This window comes from Octopus sinensis, linkage group LG3 (assembly GCF_006345805.1).
Source record: "Octopus sinensis linkage group LG3, ASM634580v1, whole genome shotgun sequence".
NCBI classification, from domain to species: Eukaryota; Metazoa; Mollusca; class Cephalopoda; order Octopoda; family Octopodidae; genus Octopus; species Octopus sinensis.
Genome location: NC_042999.1, coordinates 67,186,000 through 67,203,622, shown reverse-complemented (window position 1 = coordinate 67,203,622; position 17,623 = coordinate 67,186,000). Strand labels below are relative to the sequence as shown.

General features: G+C 38.6%; 1 protein-coding gene across 1 annotated transcript in view; it reads right to left on the bottom strand.

Moving 5' to 3' along the window:
* Positions 1 to 5,587: 5,587 nt before the first annotated feature.
* The window catches only part of LOC115209725 (leukotriene A-4 hydrolase), a 102,894-nt gene continuing 90,858 nt past the window's right edge, over positions 5,588 to 17,623 (bottom strand). Inside the window, exons 10-16 of the mRNA XM_029778223.2 lie at positions 16,495 to 16,639; positions 14,592 to 14,695; positions 11,368 to 11,444; positions 10,984 to 11,134; positions 9,953 to 10,035; positions 7,706 to 7,810; positions 5,588 to 5,736 (exon numbers count right to left, since the gene is read on the bottom strand). Coding sequence (XP_029634083.1) covers positions 5,619 to 5,736; positions 7,706 to 7,810; positions 9,953 to 10,035; positions 10,984 to 11,134; positions 11,368 to 11,444; positions 14,592 to 14,695; positions 16,495 to 16,639 — 783 coding nt within the window. The 3' untranslated portion in view covers positions 5,588 to 5,618. The remainder of the gene's footprint in view (positions 5,737 to 7,705; positions 7,811 to 9,952; positions 10,036 to 10,983; positions 11,135 to 11,367; positions 11,445 to 14,591; positions 14,696 to 16,494; positions 16,640 to 17,623) is intronic.

The window sequence follows — 17,623 nt, the reverse complement described above, 5'->3', positions numbered from 1 at the left end:
CATGGGTTTGATGGTTCGACTGAGGGCTGGCGAACCAGATGGCTGCACCATGCTCCAGTCTTGATCTAGCAGTTTCTATGGCTGGATGCCCTTCCTAACGCCAACCACTCCGAGTGTGCAGTGGGTGCTTTTATGTGCCATCGGCACGAGGGCCAGTCAGGCGGTACTGGCAACGACCTTGCTCAAATCTTTTTACACATGCCAACGGCACAGGTGCCAGTAAGGCAATGCTGGTAACGATCCCACTCGAATGGTGCCTCCTACATGCCACCTGCATGGAAGCTAGTTAGCCGCTCTGGCAACGATCATGCTCGGATGGTAAATCTGGCAATGTTTCTACGGCATCCAGCCATAGAAACATTGCCAGATCAGACTGGGCCTGGTGCAACCTTCTGGCTTCCCAGACCCCAGTTGAACTGTCCAACCCATGCTAGCATGGAAAGCGGATGCTAAACGATGATGATGATGATTTACTTTATTTGCTGTTGTGTCTGGGGAGAGTCATTTTCTTTTTGTGCCTTATAATTTAAGTCACCGATAAAATTTCCACTTATTTTTATTTTCCTAAAATTTTCATTACGTCTTGCAACCTTTTCAATAGTCTTGGCTCTCAAAATTTTACCGGTGAGTCTGTTAAATTATAAGGCACAAAAAGAGAATGACTCTCCCCAGACACAACAGAATATGCTTCAACACACGAACTCATATAAAGAATTTTGCAAACCAAATCCCAAAACAAAATACATTATTTGCATTTGACGGATATTTGGCCTCATCTTGTTTGTTAACACGTTTTGGCTGATGTACTCTCCAGCCTTCATCAGGTGCCCTGGGGGAATTTTGAACCTGGGTTTACATTTCTGAGATATCGGCGGCATCAACATCATCGTTGTTGAGGTCATAACCTGGGATTGGAATCTTGGGGTTAGTAGCCCATGCTCTTAACCACTACGCCATGTGTCTTAGTTTCAATTATTTTTGAAAATAACAAAGAATTTATGAAGCGGGTGCTTCAAACATTAATTAAGAAGAAATTTGGATGAAAAATTTAGATCACTTCAAAACAGAAAGTTTGTATCCTAGAACCAGGGCTGATCTCAGGCAGGTTGGTATTGAAAAGATTAATAATGTGCAAATCATATGGCTAAATATTCTTACTCTACTTTTTTTACTCTTTTACTTGTTTCAGTCATTTGACTGCGGCCATGCTGGAGCACTGCCTTTAGTCGAGCAAATCAACCTCAGGACTTATTCTTTGGAAGCCTAGTACTTATTCTATCGGCCTCTTTTGCCGAACCGCTAAGTTACGGGGATGTAAACACACCGCCATCGGTTGTCAAGCTATGTTGGTGGGGGACATATACAGACACACAAACATATATAAATATACAACGGGCTTCTTTTAGTTTCCATCTACTAAATCCCCTCACAAGGCTTTGGTCAGCCCGAGGCTGTAGTAGAAGACATTTGCTAAAGGTGCCATGCAGTGGGAATGAACCCAGAACCATGTGGTTGGTAAGCAAGCTACTTACCACACAGCCATTATTTTCAAAGGTAATTGAAAAAACAAAGGTATCGCGACACAAATATTGATTTCAAATTTTGGCACAAGGCCAGCAAATTTGGTGGAGGGAGGAAGTTGATTTCATCAACCCCAGTAACCAACTGTGCCAGTGGCATGTAAAAAGCACCATTCAAGCGTGGTCGATGCCAGTGCCACCTGACTGTCTCTTGTGCCACATAATGAGCACCCACTACATTCTCAGAGTGGCTGGCATTAGGAAGGGCATCCAGCTGTAGAAACTCTGTCAAATCAGATTGGAGCCTGGCTTGCCAATCCTCAGTCAAACTGTCCAATCCATGCCAGCATGGAAAGCGAATGTTAAACAACAATGATGATAACAAACAAATCCACTCACAAAGCCTTCAGTTGGCCCATGGCTACAGTAGACTAAACTTGCCCAAGGTGTCATACAGTGGGACTGAACCTGAAACCATGTGGTTAGGGAGCAAACTTCTTAACCGCATAGCTATACAAACACATTAGGCCAAATGATATAAAACCGAAACTTAGTAAAATCAAAAAAAAAAAAAATTAAGAAAAGAAATGAATAAATAAAAATGTCTATAAAATAACAAGCAAAACAAATTTATTTCTCATAACATTAACTACAATAACCAAAATTTGGAAATCTGCAAAGTTTGGAATTAAACAGGAAATAAGAAAAACAAATCAAGATTTGAAGGAAATCGTTCAACCATTAAAAAGACATGCTAAGAATATTTTTGATAAGAATTTTTTTTTTTTTAAACTTACATTCTCTTTTACTTGTTTCAGTCATTTGACTGCGGCCATGCTGGAGCACCACCTTTAGGGATATTCTGATATTATTTTAAAAAAGATTCTAGACCAGCATTAAATTTTCAGTTTTAAATCTTTGAACTCTTATTTTAATTAAATACACAAACAAGATTAATTAGAAATTGGGGCTTAGAATTTATACTTTTTTTTAAAAAATGTTGATATCAAAATTATGCCTTTTAATTTTCAGTTTCAGACATGAATTTATTGATAACATATTCTTGTCAGACTTATTAAAATAATACATATATCTCGATAAGATGTGTGACATATGGTAAAAAACCCCTGATATGACGTTGGTAATGAGGAAGATAAAAGCAACAATTAACTATTGTTTTATTACTCTATATAATTAAAACAACATATAAGTGGATTCTTCGTCAGAATACAGTGAGAAGTTCAGTTTATTATCGAGAAGGACTTAGAAAAATAACATACAGAATCAGAGCTGTTTATGTACTTTTGTTTTGTTAACTGTGATGGCTACTATCTTATATCTGCGGATGTTGCATTTGTAAGTGAATTTATTAAAATATAGTAATTAGTAGTATATGTGTTGGTAGCAGTGGAGGTGGTTATATAATGCTAAGCTACTGACTACACGGCTGAGAGCTCTGACTTCGTTATAGCCAATGCAGTTGATGATATTAAATGAAGACATAATTATGTTGCCTGACCAATCAAGATGTTCCAACATTGTGAGAACATATAACAACTATAAAAACCATCTTCTCAAATAATACAAAAATGTTCAAATGTACAAAACCATCCTCCCCATGCTAGCAAAGGAGAATGGATGTGGTGGAGGTGGCTATTGCTGTTCTAATTAAACCAAGGAAATTACATTTCCATTGATTATTTTTCAAATTATCTGTCGGTCACAACACCTGACAGAAGTGCCACTGTTTTTAGATGACAGGGGCAGGATTTGAACTTGAAATGCACAGAGCTGAAACACTGCAATTGATCCTGTCTGATGCTCTGACAATTCCATCAAGTCACTGCCCTGCATTGGTACACGTTTATCAACCCCCCACTGAAAGGAGGAAAGGCAAAGTTGACCATGGCAGGATTTGAACTCAGAACAAATACAACATGGTATTCATTCTACCCAACACTCTAATGACACTTACAATTTTCCACCTTAAAAATGGATGTAAAACAAAATATATTAACCTGTGAGTAAGATATGTGTGTTTTTTTTATTAAAATTTCTGTTTGGAAGCCTTCAAAAGTGCATGCTATATACATATATCACACACAAAGTTTAAGCAAGAGTGTGAAAGGCATTTTCGGCAGAATACTTAATAGAATATACTGGAATGTATTGTAAGAGAAAAACAATGTAAATATATATATATATGCATATAAAAATAGTTTGAATTTCTTAAAATGTGCTCTTCTCCATTTAAAAGACAATAATTTAGTCATAACAACACTCCCAGTACATCTGATTTATATAAAATTTTGTCATCTCCAATTCCAGTATGAGTACAAAGAAGATATATCATTATATTTTAAATACATGTCTTAAAGCTTAGATAGCATACCAAAACACTTTGCATGTTGTTAAAACACTTACTATGTAATTAAACATAAAAAAAAGGATATAGCCAAGTGTAAATTTCTTTGTAAAAAAAAAGAAAAAACTGTAAAAAAAGTTATAGAAAAAATATTCCATTTTCGTATCCGATATGGAAATAACATTTTAGGTTATGAAAATTTAATCTTTAATTACAGCTGAGGCAAAAAATTGCAGGGAAAAAAGTTTTAAGCTAAGGAGAGAATAACTCCTGAATGTTACCACCAATAGAGGAAATTGTTAAGAGATACATAACCCCCATTATATGTGTATGTGTGTAGAGAGAAACATAAATATTGGTACATAAAATTAGGTTGTTATGGCATCGGTAGAAGTGGTGGTCACCAATTTACAATAACATATATTTACATATATGTGTATGTGAGGACAAACAGCAAGTGTAAGATAAATTATGACACATATTTGCTCTGTATATCATAATTGGTAACACTGTTAAGTGCGGTAGTAACCACACCACCACACTGATTGTAGACTAGATGATGATACTGTACATCGAGCTCCAAGTTCATCAGTTGCAGTGGTACGTCTAATTGTACGCACAAGATATACATAAAGTAAGATCAACAACCTTATTTTTCCCCAATTCACCATTAGTTTTCCTTTTATACTTTTTTATTCTTTTAATTGTTTCAGTCATTTGACTGCAGCCATGCTGGAGCACCGCCTTTAGTCGAACAAGTCGACCCCAGGTCTTATTCTATCGGTCTCTTTTGCCGAACCGCTAAGTTACGGGGATGCAAACACACCAGCATCGGTTGTCATGCGATGTTGTGGGGACAAACACAAACATATATATATATATATATATATACACATATATACAACGCACTTCTTTCAGTTTCCGTCTACCAAATCCACTTACAAGGCTTTGGTCGGCCCGAGGCTATAGTAGAAGACGCTTGCCCAAGGTGCCATGCAGTGGGACTGAACCCAGGACCATGTGGTTGGTAAGCAAGCTACTTACCACACAGCCACTCCTGCACCTTTATGTATGAAATATAGCAATATATTATATAGATACAAAGCCTAAAAAAGAGAGTGGAGAGGAATAAAAAGAAATTGTGTTGCCATATGCATACCACATCAAAAAAAAAAAAGGTAGAAAAAGCACAATGGAGTTGCAGACTTGTAACATTACCACTGTACCACAGTGCTTGCCTCATATAAAAATATACTAGCCATTTATTATATAGGCATTATGTTTTAGACATTGTGAAATCATGCAGTTTACCAATCATTAAGACCTCTGCTATCCATAGGATCTCTGCAGAAGCAAGCAGCTTGTAATGTTATTGGATTATATATCAATTTAAGGAAAATTCTCTATAGTTCTCAACATACTGGAGCGTCTCTTATACTTTGTGAGGTCAGGATCAAAACAAATGGTGGCTGCTTCTTTGTTATTGCTAATTATTGGGATTCTTTAAAAATGCCATGAGTGTTAAAACAAATTCCGAGGTCTTTACGCAAAAATAGTATCATTGAAATTATAATTAAAGTTATAAAAATTTTCTTTTAGTTTTTCCATTAAACCTTGAGGGATTTTTCTATTCCAGAATTAACTTTTTAAAACAGGAATCTGATTAAGTAAAACAAAAAATTTGACTTGGAAAAAAAAATCAAAAGGGGAAAAAAAACAGGATTTTATAATAATTATGTAAGTTTCAACATTTTAGAAATCTTTGTGACAGCTAAATTGTGCATCTCCTCTTTGTGTTCTTGGAAATTATCAATTGCCAATTGTCTGGTGTCTTCCCACTGATACAGAAGTCTGTAAACGAGACAAAGAAGAGAGATAATTAGGTAATTTCATAACAAAACATAGATGCACTGTCTGAAAAGTATATTAAAAGAAACAGCCCTTGATAATGCAGGGTAGCAATGTATATTCTCAAGAGCAAGACACCTCTGCTTGTCATGGAACAAAGCCATCTCTCCACCCTATTAAATATTCCTGTCACTTAGCCCACTGGGGGGACTTCTTCCTTCTCTTTCCTTTTCTTGTTCTTTCTTATTTGGCAAATTACCTGGCAACAGCATTAATACAGGTGGCATGAAAAAAAGCATCCAGTACACACTATAAAGTTGTTGGTGTTAGGAAAGACATCCAAAAGCTATGTCAAAGCTAACATGGAGCACAATGCAGCCTTGCAGCTCACCAGATCCTGTCAATCTGTCCAACCCATGACAATGGGTGTTTAAGGATGATGATGATGATGACGGCATAGTCATTGTTAGAATTAGCCTGTGGCTTAACAAGATGACCACTTGGTACTTGGGTGACTTTAGAGCATTTCATTATGTTGCAAACTTGCATTCCTCTCACAGGTATTTGGGCCGGGTGCACCTACAACCAACACCCTAACCACTAAGTCTCATACTTCTACAGTGAGGCCCCTCAAATGAGGGGATCATATGAGAAGTGGTTTTATAAGAATATATTTGGATGCCAGTCATCTAATTTGAAATCGAAATTGAACCAAATTCGATGACTGGCACCCATGCCAGCGGAGCGCTAACAGCTCCATCCAAGCAGGATCACTGCCAGAGCAGCTGTCTGGCACATGAAGAGCACCATTTGAGCGTGATCATTGTCAGTGTTGCCTCACTGGCACGTGAACAAAACATTCGAGTGAGGCTGTTGCCAGTGTTGCTAGACTGACTCCTGTGCAGGTGTCACGTAAAAAACACCATTTTCGAGCCTGGCCATTGCCAGTACCACCAGACTGGCCCTCGTGCCGGTGGCACTTTAAAAGCACCCACTACACTCTCGGAGTGGTTGGCATTAGGAAGGGCAGCCAGCTGTATAAACTCTGCCAGATCAGATTGGAGCCTGGCGCAGCCATCTGGTTCGCCAGCCCTCAGTCAAATCATCCAACCCATGCTAGCATGGAAAGCTGACGTTAAATGATGATGATGATGATATTTAATATTTTTTTGGGGTATCATGACATGAAAACGTCATCTGTCGCCATTATCTTCGTTGCAGAGAGTTACACATTATGACAGCCACCTACTCGGGGTGGGGAACTGGAAACAGCAGGGAGAGAGACAAACAAGACAGCCACTGCTTTCACAGAAGACACCTCACCATCCTTCTGACACTGCTGAGACAGCAGCAGCAGTGGAGGCGCAATGGCCCAATGGTTAGGGCAGCAGACTCGCAGTCGGAGGATCGCGGTTTCGATTCTCAGACCGGGTGTTTGAGTGAAAACACCTAAAGCTCCATGAGGCTCAAGCAGGGGGTGGTGGTGACCCCTGTTGTACTCTTTCGCTCCGTCCCCGACTTCCTACGCAACCGCTGAGCCTGGATGCGCATTCATCCATCCGTCGATGCTCTCGGTGTCGGGGGTTGACCTGCTTTCTCTTCTGCGGGTCTTACAAATAGCAAAGGACCACGTGTCGGACTTCTCCCACTGGACGCAGACCGCTACGCTCAACAGCAACAGCAGTAGCAGCTACCTCTCACCCACAAAGTTTCGTCATGCCAGTATGAGAAAAAGAATGCTGAAGGATTAAATAATAATGATTGCAATAACGAATGATAAGTTATCTGCACTGGCTTATAATAAGAGAGAGAGAGAAATATAAAAAATGAAAAGGGAGGAGCTGTAAGAGAGACACAGAGGAAACTGGAAAGGAAACAAAAGAGAGGAATAGAAATAATAATAATAATAGAAATAGAAATAAAGAATAGAAATAAAAGATTAGAAATAGAATAGAAATAAAGTGATATTTACTCGTATATTGGTAGGAGAAATTTCAACCGGCCTTGTTTATTAATGAAGCTAACAGCATGAGGAATGCACTTGTTCCATTTAGCTCGCAGACAAAGTCTTAACCACCTGCATGTTTGAAAATAAAGATCACATGAGAAAACAAACATTAAGAACTAAAATGCATACAGATACTAAACAAAGCTGAAAATACAACCACAAAAAAATAAATACATATAGGTGCAGGAGTGGCTGTGTGGTAAGTAGCTTGCTTACCAACCACATGGTTCCGGGTTCAGTCCCACTGTGTGGCACCTTGAGCAAGCGTCTTCTACTATAGCCTCGAGCCAACCAAAGCCTTGTGAGTGGATTTGGTAGACGGAAACTGAAAGAAGCCCGTCATATATATATATTAGGAAGGGCATCCAGCTGTAGAAACACCGCCATATCTGACTGGCCTGGTGCAGCCTTCGGGCTTGCCAGACCCCAGTTGAACCGTCCAACCCATGCTAGCATGGAAAGCGGACGTTAAACGATGATGATGATGATGATGATGTATATGTTTGTGTGTCTGTGTTTGTCCCCCCAACATCGCTTGACAACCGATGCTGGAGTGTTTACGTCCCCGTCACCTAGCGGTTCGGTAAGAGAGACCGACAGAATAAGTACTAGGCTTACAAAGAATAAGTCCCGGGGTCAATTTGCTCGACTAAAGGCGGTGCTCCAGCATGGCCGCAATCAAATGACTGAAACAAATAAAAGTATAAAACAATGTAAAAATTTTTAACTTCCCAAAAGGATATCAACCATACTGTCTCCTCTTTCTATCTCCATTTCTATCACTATTCTAATGGCCTCTGTTTACCTGAACTGTGTGCCACCTCTTTATACATAAGTTCATTCCTCCTAACTCTGTCCTTCTCCTTCGTGTTATTGTGTCTTCCTCACCACACTCAAAAAAAAAAATTCTTCATCTGTTTTATGCCTGTTTTTAAATGCATGCATGGATTGGGACAATTATGTTATTAAGGAACTGATTTACAGCCAGATGCTCTTCATGTCACTAACCTTTCACTGTTTTTCAAGTAAGGGATCTTTTGTTCCCTGAGATTTTTAAGGGAGCAGGTGATTTGTTCACAAGAGAAATGTAACAGCAACACCACACATTTGCTCCAATATTGTAGATATATCTGTATCTATCTATCTATCTTATTTTTTTATTGCCCACAAGGGGCTAAACATTGAGGGGACAAACAAGGTCAGACAAAGGGATTAAGTCAATTACATCAACCTCAGTGCGTAACTGGTACTTAATTTATGACCCCAAAAGGATGAAAGGCAAAGTCGACCTTGGCGGAATTTGAACTCAGAACGTACAGACAAACGAAATACCTATTTCTTTACTACTCACAAGGGGCTAAACACAGAGAGGACAAACAAGGACAGACAAACGGATTAAGTCGATTATATCGACCCCAGTGCGTAACTGGTACTTATTTAATCGACCCCGAAAGGATGAAAGACAAAGTTGACCTCGGCGGAATTTGAACTCAGAACGTAACGGCAGACGAAATACCACTAAGCATTTTGCCCGGCGTGCTAACGTTTCTGCCAGCTTCCTGCCTTTTCTATCTATCCATCTGTCTATACATATATATATATATATATATCATCATCATCATCATCATCATCGTTTAGCATCCGTTTTCCATGCTAGCATGGGTTGGACGGTTCAACTGGGGTCTGTGAAGCCAGAAGGCTTCATCAGGCCCAGTCAGATCTGGCAGTGTTTCTACGGCTGGATGCCCTTCCTAACGCCAACCACTCCGTGAGTGTAGTGGGTGCTTTTTACGTGCCACCCGATATATATATATATATATATATATATATATATATATATATAATACACCAAAAGGGATTCACAACCCATTGGACATCCTAGAGTATACCAAACACCGTGTGATCAATACAATGTGTACTTTGGATTAGCAAAACATGCACTGGGCATTAAATACTTGTATGGGTTAAATTCTCTGTCGACAACCTGCTTAAAGGTTAATTCAAATCAACCTGGTGCACATCATTTGAGGACCTGGCTCTCTACAGAATCATTAATATTGTGTGTGTGTGTATATATATATATATATATATATATATATATATATATATACATATACACACACACATACATATATACTATTATTATTATTATATAAATATGCTACATCTGTTTGTAGAAATTGAGAAAATGCATTATGAATATATACTTACCGAAACAGAATCTCTGAGTTTCCCTGAGAAAATAAGTGATATGCCGATTCCATATGAGCAATCTTGGTCAAACTAAAGGGGTCCTGTGAGCAAAAGAGAGAGCACATTATACTGGACATTTCAAAATCTTAAGGTCTTTGTAAAAATGTAGGCTACTGTTGGTTATGATAATGATGATGCTAGTGTTGGCGGTTTTGGTAAGAGTGATGATAATGGTGGTGATTTTCTTATGGTAAATGCAAGCAAAAGAGGAAAAGCCCATGGCCTTCATATGCTGTTAGCTTAAATGGCTCATCAGGACACTGTCCGAAAGGAAGTTCTCGAGATGGAGTTGTGGTCAAGTCAGTATGGATTGGCGTGGATAAAGACATTATAGGGGTGATAGAAGGAGGAGAAAGAGTTGAAAACACAGAATAGGTTTGGTGATAGTGGGAAATAGTGAGTGAGGATTTGAACTTAGTAATACTGAAAGCCAGATTGAATACTGCAAAGCATTTTGCCCCACACTCTAATGATTTGGCATCTTATGATGAATGATGTTTAAGCTCATGTTTAAAACAAAAGACATGAAGAAGGGGAGGAAGGAGAGTAGAAGGATGAGAAGAGGGGATGGGGAAAGTTGAGGGGAAGATGTAGGGGAAAGGAAGGGGGAGAGAAAAGAGGAAAGGAAGGAGGGAGAGAGAAGGGAAAAAGGAAGAGTAAAGAGGAGGCAGATAGAAGGGAAGAAGAGGGGGAGGGAAGGGAGGAATAAGAAAGGAGAAGGGGAGGAAGAGGAAAGGAGAAGTGGAGGAAGAGGAAAGGAAAGGAGGAGGAGGGAAAACGAAAAAGTAAAAGGAGGGAGAGAGAAGGGAAAAAAAAGAAGAGTAAAGAGGAGGCAGAGAGAAGGGAAGAAGAAAGGGCAGAAGAGGGGGAGGGGAGAGAGGAAGAAGAAAGGAGAAGGGGAGGAAGAGGAAAGGAGAGGAGGAGAAAAGGGAGGAAAGAGAAGAAAGGGAAGAAGAGAGGATAAAGAGTTTGAATTTTTCAAGCTTTACCTGTTCCATCAACTGGTTGAGGAATTCCAACGTCTGTGGAGTGGAGAATTGGTCAAGATCTGATGAAGAGAACTGTCCAAAGTTACTGTCTCCAGTTGAACACCATCTTTCACTTAGTTGCTGGCAAGCATCAGCAAGGCATGACTGATACCTAACAATGTGATAATAATATCATTATTAAAGATAATAGAAATATTCTTTTCTGCTCTACGCACAAGGCCTGAAATTCTTGGGGAGGGGGCTGTCGATTGGATCTACCCCAGTATGCAATAGGATTTGAACTCAGGACAGGAAGAGATGCAAGCTACCATAAATTACTTTGTCCATTGTCAAACCAATTCTGTAGAGGAGAAACTGTGGAGGTTAAATGTAAGAAATACTTACGATATCGGTACTGCTGGCATTCCAGTCTCAAAGAACCAGTCATTCCAGTTCACTCTCCTTAAAGCACTGCCCTTGCCCTTTGTTAAACAGATTGAAAATGGAGGAATCATAAAGACATGGGATAGAAGACACTATAAACAATGATTGGAAAAAGAAAAAAAAATCCACAAAAAACAAAAGAAAAACACAACAGATTCACTGGTTGGATTTGAACCTTAGATTTGCTGGGCAAATCCTTTTACCCATCAATTAAATCACAGCAGCTACATGGCTGGCTGACTTACATGGATGGTATACAGATTCAGGAACAGCATCAATAGTTTGAGATGATGGAAGAGTGATGGACTGATGATTATGATGGAGTGATGAATATAGCAGAGTAGTGATAATGGTGGGAAAGTGAAGATGGTAGAGTGATGATTAAGGTGGAATGATGGAGATGACTGAGTGATGGAGTTGACGGAGTGATGGAGATGACGGAATGATGGAGTGATAGAGATGACAGAGTGATGGAGAAAGTGGAGTGATGAAGATGGCAGAATGATGACTATGGTGGAGTGATGAAGATAGTAGAGTGATGACTACAATGAAGTGGAGATGGCAGAGCGGTGAAGATGGTGGGCTGATGACAATAGCCATGTGGCAAAGTTGTTATTGGAAACAAACTTGGTTAAAGAAGTTGCAAAAGATTGACCTAGTCAGGTATAAACGTAACGAGTTAACAGAACAACAGGTAAATATGACAAAGTAAAACTGGTTTTCTTTATTTACATTTTGTCTCTATTAATACATCCACGCTGCTTGCATATGACAGCAGCTACCTTTTACACACACTTATCTGCACTTGGCTTGTCATTCAAGTCAACATTAGAGCAGATGAGACTAAAGCTCATTCCTTGCCAATCTCAGTAGGTTTCCTCCATACAATGCATCACTGTTGAGTCATATTCCTTACATATTGTCTTTTACTATGGACTTGGTTATAGGCTAACACAACCTTGTATTAATCTATAACCCAAAGTTTAGAGAGAAGCTAGAGCTTCTTTCTAAGCTTTGGTAGAAGCCTGTCAAATGTGATTCCAGCCTTGTGACACAGCTTTTCACCAAGTCTACTTGAGGATTACGTTAAGAGTAAAGGAGTCAGTGGAATATTCAGCCACTTGGAATATAATTATCATTTATTCCATAGTCATGGAAATCATTTGGATGAAAAAAATATGAATTCTGTAGATGAAGTCAGAACGGTACTGGAGGAGTATTTTTCATCACGGACAAGTGAATTTTGGAAGAGAGACCTTGCAAGTCTATCAGATAGATGGAAGAGCATTGTAGAAAACGAAGGAGAGTATATTTTAGATTAAAAAAGAACTTTATCTTAATTTTGAAAAATAAAAGAATTATAAAAAAACCACATTATTTATGGGATGACGCAATAGGTAATAGGTAATAAATTATATGCACTCTCCTTATGAAATTTATTAAAATAAAATTGGAGGAAGAACAATTACATCAGTTTTCAACATAATCTCCTCACTTTACAATGCATTTCTTCTATAGTCCACAAGCTTGCTTATTCTATTGGAGAAGGTTCTTAGCTAGTCGCGCAGGCATTTGTGCACCAGTACCTGCACTTCATCATCTGTAGCAAATCAATGACCTTGTAAAGCATGTTTGGGTGGTCCAAAGAGGTGATAGTCATGGGAGAGATCTCAACTGTATGCAGGGTGTTCCAGCAACTCAAAAGCCGATTTTTCAGTGATTTCAATGGTGTGGATGTGCATTGTTGTGCAACATTAACACTTGATTTAACGACAGACCTCAGCATTTGGCATGAACTGCTAGTTTCACTTTGTTGACCAGCATTTCATTTAGTCTACACTGATGACAGTAGACACCTTTTCCAAGTAATGTTCTATCTAGTACAAAGCCTTTTGCACCCAAATAACAGTCAGCATCATTTTTTTATGCAGAAGTTTTAGTCTTGAATTTCTTTTTTGCTGGCAATTCTGGGTGTTTCTGTTCCACACTTTGCTTTTTGATTCTGGCTCACAGTAATGGACTCAAATCTCATCTTCTGTGACTATTTTCTCAAAACAAGCTTCACCTTCATCATTCTAGCAGTTGAGTAAGCATTGACAGATCTTTACATGACTGCATTTACGTGCTTTGGCAAGCTCTCTTGGCACCCATCTTGCACAGACTTTATAGAAGTGGAACCTGTTGTGGATGATTTTGAATGCAGACCCATGACTAGTTTGCAGAGAACATGCCACTTCCTCAATGGTCACTTGTTGCTTCACCAGAACCATCTCTTGAGCTTGTTGCATCTTCACATCAGTGGCAGATGTTGATGGACATTCTACTCCCTCTTCGTTCTTTATGCTTGTCTGACCTTTTCCAAACTTTGTGATCAACTCATACACACTTCTACATGAGAGACCACTGTCTACATATTGTACTGAAAGCCTACAGTGAATTTCGGCCCAACACACTTTTAAACCAGAGGAATTGGATCACTGATCTCAGTCCTTCCTTGGTGTACACAGTCAGCAGAGCAGACATGTTTACTCTGTAACACAAGAAAGAAAACTGGAGGATCAAGATCAAATCTTGGTTATGTAACCACAAGTGTACTACCTGTTGGCACTCGAGCACTGAAGGCAGTGCAGCCAATCTAAGGAAAGGTTAGAATGATGGCTACAACTGGTATCTTTGATCCTAAGTCTGCTTGATCAGTGGTAACCTGGATCTAGGGCCAAATTACCACTGGTCAATAACAGCAATATCCAATAACAATGTCAACATAATCTATATATATATATATATATATATATAAGCGGCAAAATGTCTGTCTGTCTGTGTGTGTGTCCTTTATACAAATCCACAATTTTTCAGTTAGTGGACTCGCACTTTCTATGGTCATTCAAACCGTCCAAGGGTGGTCGTGCATATCTTTACATTTCCCCAGTCACCCCGCAAAGCCATTAAAAAATCAAGTGACTTTTTTGTGAATTTTCTATCCAAAACCCAATAAAAATGCCCAAAACTTGATACGCCAATTGAATGCCAGCTAGCTGTATGTGATTGGTCAGAGATTTGGACAGTACTCACGTGTATGTGCGCACACATGCAGCTGTATATGCATGCACTAGCACTATGACCCGGTGTTGCCAGGTCATAGTGCTAGTTCTATTTAAAATAGTAGAATATAAATATATATTTACCTTTTCTGTAAAGTAAGACAACAGAAACTCTTTCCATTGGTGAGAGTTAATTGAATGATACTTGAAATGTTCAATGTAAGCTTTTAAAAATGGTTCAAAAACCTCTGTGGAAATGAAACAGAATAGTCTTAGACTTTTTTTCATATCTTAGATGTATTATAGAAATCGGAAATCAACCTTTAGCTTGCAAACTTTATTTTATCAACCCTCAGAAGAAACTGAACACAAAAGTTAAGCTGTAACTAAATGCCTCTCAGTATTTTGTCCAATGTGCTTAGGATTCTGCTAATCCATTAAAATAATGGTAAATTACATTTAATTTAGTTTACTATATAAAACAGATTTAATATTTTTCTGAAAAAAGGAGAAAAAAGACTTAGCTCTTGAAATCTTACATAAAGACTATCTATTCTCAGTGAGGGTCATATTTAAAAAAAAAAAACCCACAAATACAGCCCTTGATCTGTACATCTAACACAGTTATTGCTATCTCCTTGATGCAGGCAGACCAAAAATGAACTACGATGCTACAGTTTGGTAATGTCACCCAATTATCTTAAACTTTCTGTTGTAGTTTGCCCTCTCTGATCAGTCTTAACCCAAAGCTTTATTCTCTTCTTGTATGCTATTTTTTTTTTTTAGATTTTAGCACCCAAAACCTTATTTCCTTGGTACAGGTTGATCTAAAATGACCTTGGCATTGCCCTCTTCTTTAGATCTTATCATCCTGGTGAAAGTTGACCAGGAATATTGCTGGTTTTCCTCAGATGACCGTGTGTGTGTGTGTGTGTGTGTGCATGTATGTATATTCAATTTCTTCTCGGTCTGTTGATCAGGTTGACCGAATGAAACATTCTGTCCCGATACATTTTTCTATACACATATAATGCAAAATACTTGTGTGTATGTGTGTGTGTGTTTCTGTACACACACATACACACACACACACACACAAACATACATGAATGTTTTTTTCTTCTTTCTGTGAAGTTATATTAAAAAACTAATTTAACATTAACTGAAGGATTACTCAGTACTTTTTAGAAGAGTATATTATTAATTGTTACAAAGAAATGGTTGATAATGCCTTCAAAGTTTTGGCTTGTTCAATATTATTAGAATGTGGTTTACTTTGACTTGTTCTGATTTGATATGGGTTTTGGCAGAAAGAATAATGTGAAGGAAGATTAGATGTGGTGTTGGTAGACAGGAGAAATGGTTACATAGGAAAGGAAGAAAACAGAAAAGAACATAAGGAGATATGAGCTTGCAGGGTGTAAGCTGAAAGAAAGGTATGGTGGAGAGAGTCATTCAGGTTTGATAGGAGAATTTTGTTATTGTTTAGGATTCAGTCAGGTTTGAAAGTTAAAGAGTAAGCTACTTCCCTTCTATGCCTACACCAAGCCGAAACCTCATTTACATTACTCTACCTATTGAAGGAACAACCTGCCAAAATCTAAAGCTAGAAAGAACTAAAGTAAACCACAGTTTGATGATGACAAATAAGCCAAAACTTCAAAATCCTTATCAACCTTTCCCTGGTAAATATATACATATATATATATATATATTATATATATATATATATATAGGGAGAAAAACAAAAGACAAAGACAGGTGGTGTAGACAACAAACAGATGTATTAGTATAACGCTCGGTAAGTGAAAAAGTCTTTAATGTTTTGAGCCTACGCTCTTCCACAGAAAGGAACACAGAAAGAAACAAGGAGAGAAAAAAATGTGTGTAGTGGCAAGCGACCTATCATGGCGAATGCCAAACAGAAGGGTCACACAAGAGAGCTAATCTCATTGAGTACATATTAATTACTTGGAAATTTTATGTTATGATAAGAAATCCAAGTTGGTAAAATAATTAATACATAATTAATATATAAAACACAAACCTGGTCCACCAACAAGGTCTTCCAAATAATAGAGTAAGGCATAGCCTTTTTCATAAGGCACAGAAGAAAAGGAGTCATCAGGAGATACTCCTTTGAGTTCGGGTACCAATCGAGTAAAATTAGGCTTAGTGTTCGGATTATTAACCTACCAAAAGTAAGAACAGACACAAGTGACAGGAATGTCATGATATCACATAATACATTATAAGTGACAAACTTGTTTTGGCATGGGATAATAAGGGGCCAGAAGAGATATGTAAGAGCGTGTCATAACAGAGAAAAGTAACAAATCTTTTATCTTTATCTTTTACTGGTTTCTGTCATTAAACTGCAGCCATGCTGGAGCACTGCCTTGAAGAAAATTTAGTTGAACTAATCAACCCCGGTGTTGTTTTTTTTTCTTTTTAAGCCTGGTATTTATTCTATTGGTCACTTTTATCCAAACCGTAAAGTTACAGGGATGTAAAGTGACTAACACCAGTTGTCAATCAGCGGTGGTAAACAAACACAAATACAAAGACACATCATCATCATCATCATCATCATTTAACGTCCGTTTTCCATGCTAGCATGGGTTGGATGGTTTGACCGGAGTCTGGAAGCCATGGAGGCTGCACGAGGCTCTAGTCTGATTTGGCAGTGTTTCTACAGCTGGATGCCCTTCCTAATGCCAAACACACCGTGAGTGTAGTGGGTGTTTTTTTACGTGCCACTGGCACAGGGGCCAGAACAGGCTGGCAAACGGCCATGATTGGTTGGTGCTTTTACATGTCACCGACACGGACGCCAGTCAGGCGGCGCTGGCATCTGCCACGTTCGGACGGTGCTTTTCACGTGTCACCAGCACGGGTGTATATAGATATTTATATATACAATGGGCTTCTTCCAGTCTCCATCAACCAAATCTACTCGTAAGGCTTTGGTTGGCCCAAGGCTATAGTAGAAAACACATGCCGAAGGTGTCATGCGGTGGGACTGAACCTGGAACCATGAGATTGGGAAGCAAGCTTCTTACTACACAGCCATGCCTGCGCCTAGATATGCAATGATAGCACATAACAAAAACAAGTGACAAAGATGTTAACATTATGACATGATAGAGAGAAGTAATAGACGTGTTTGTCACAGG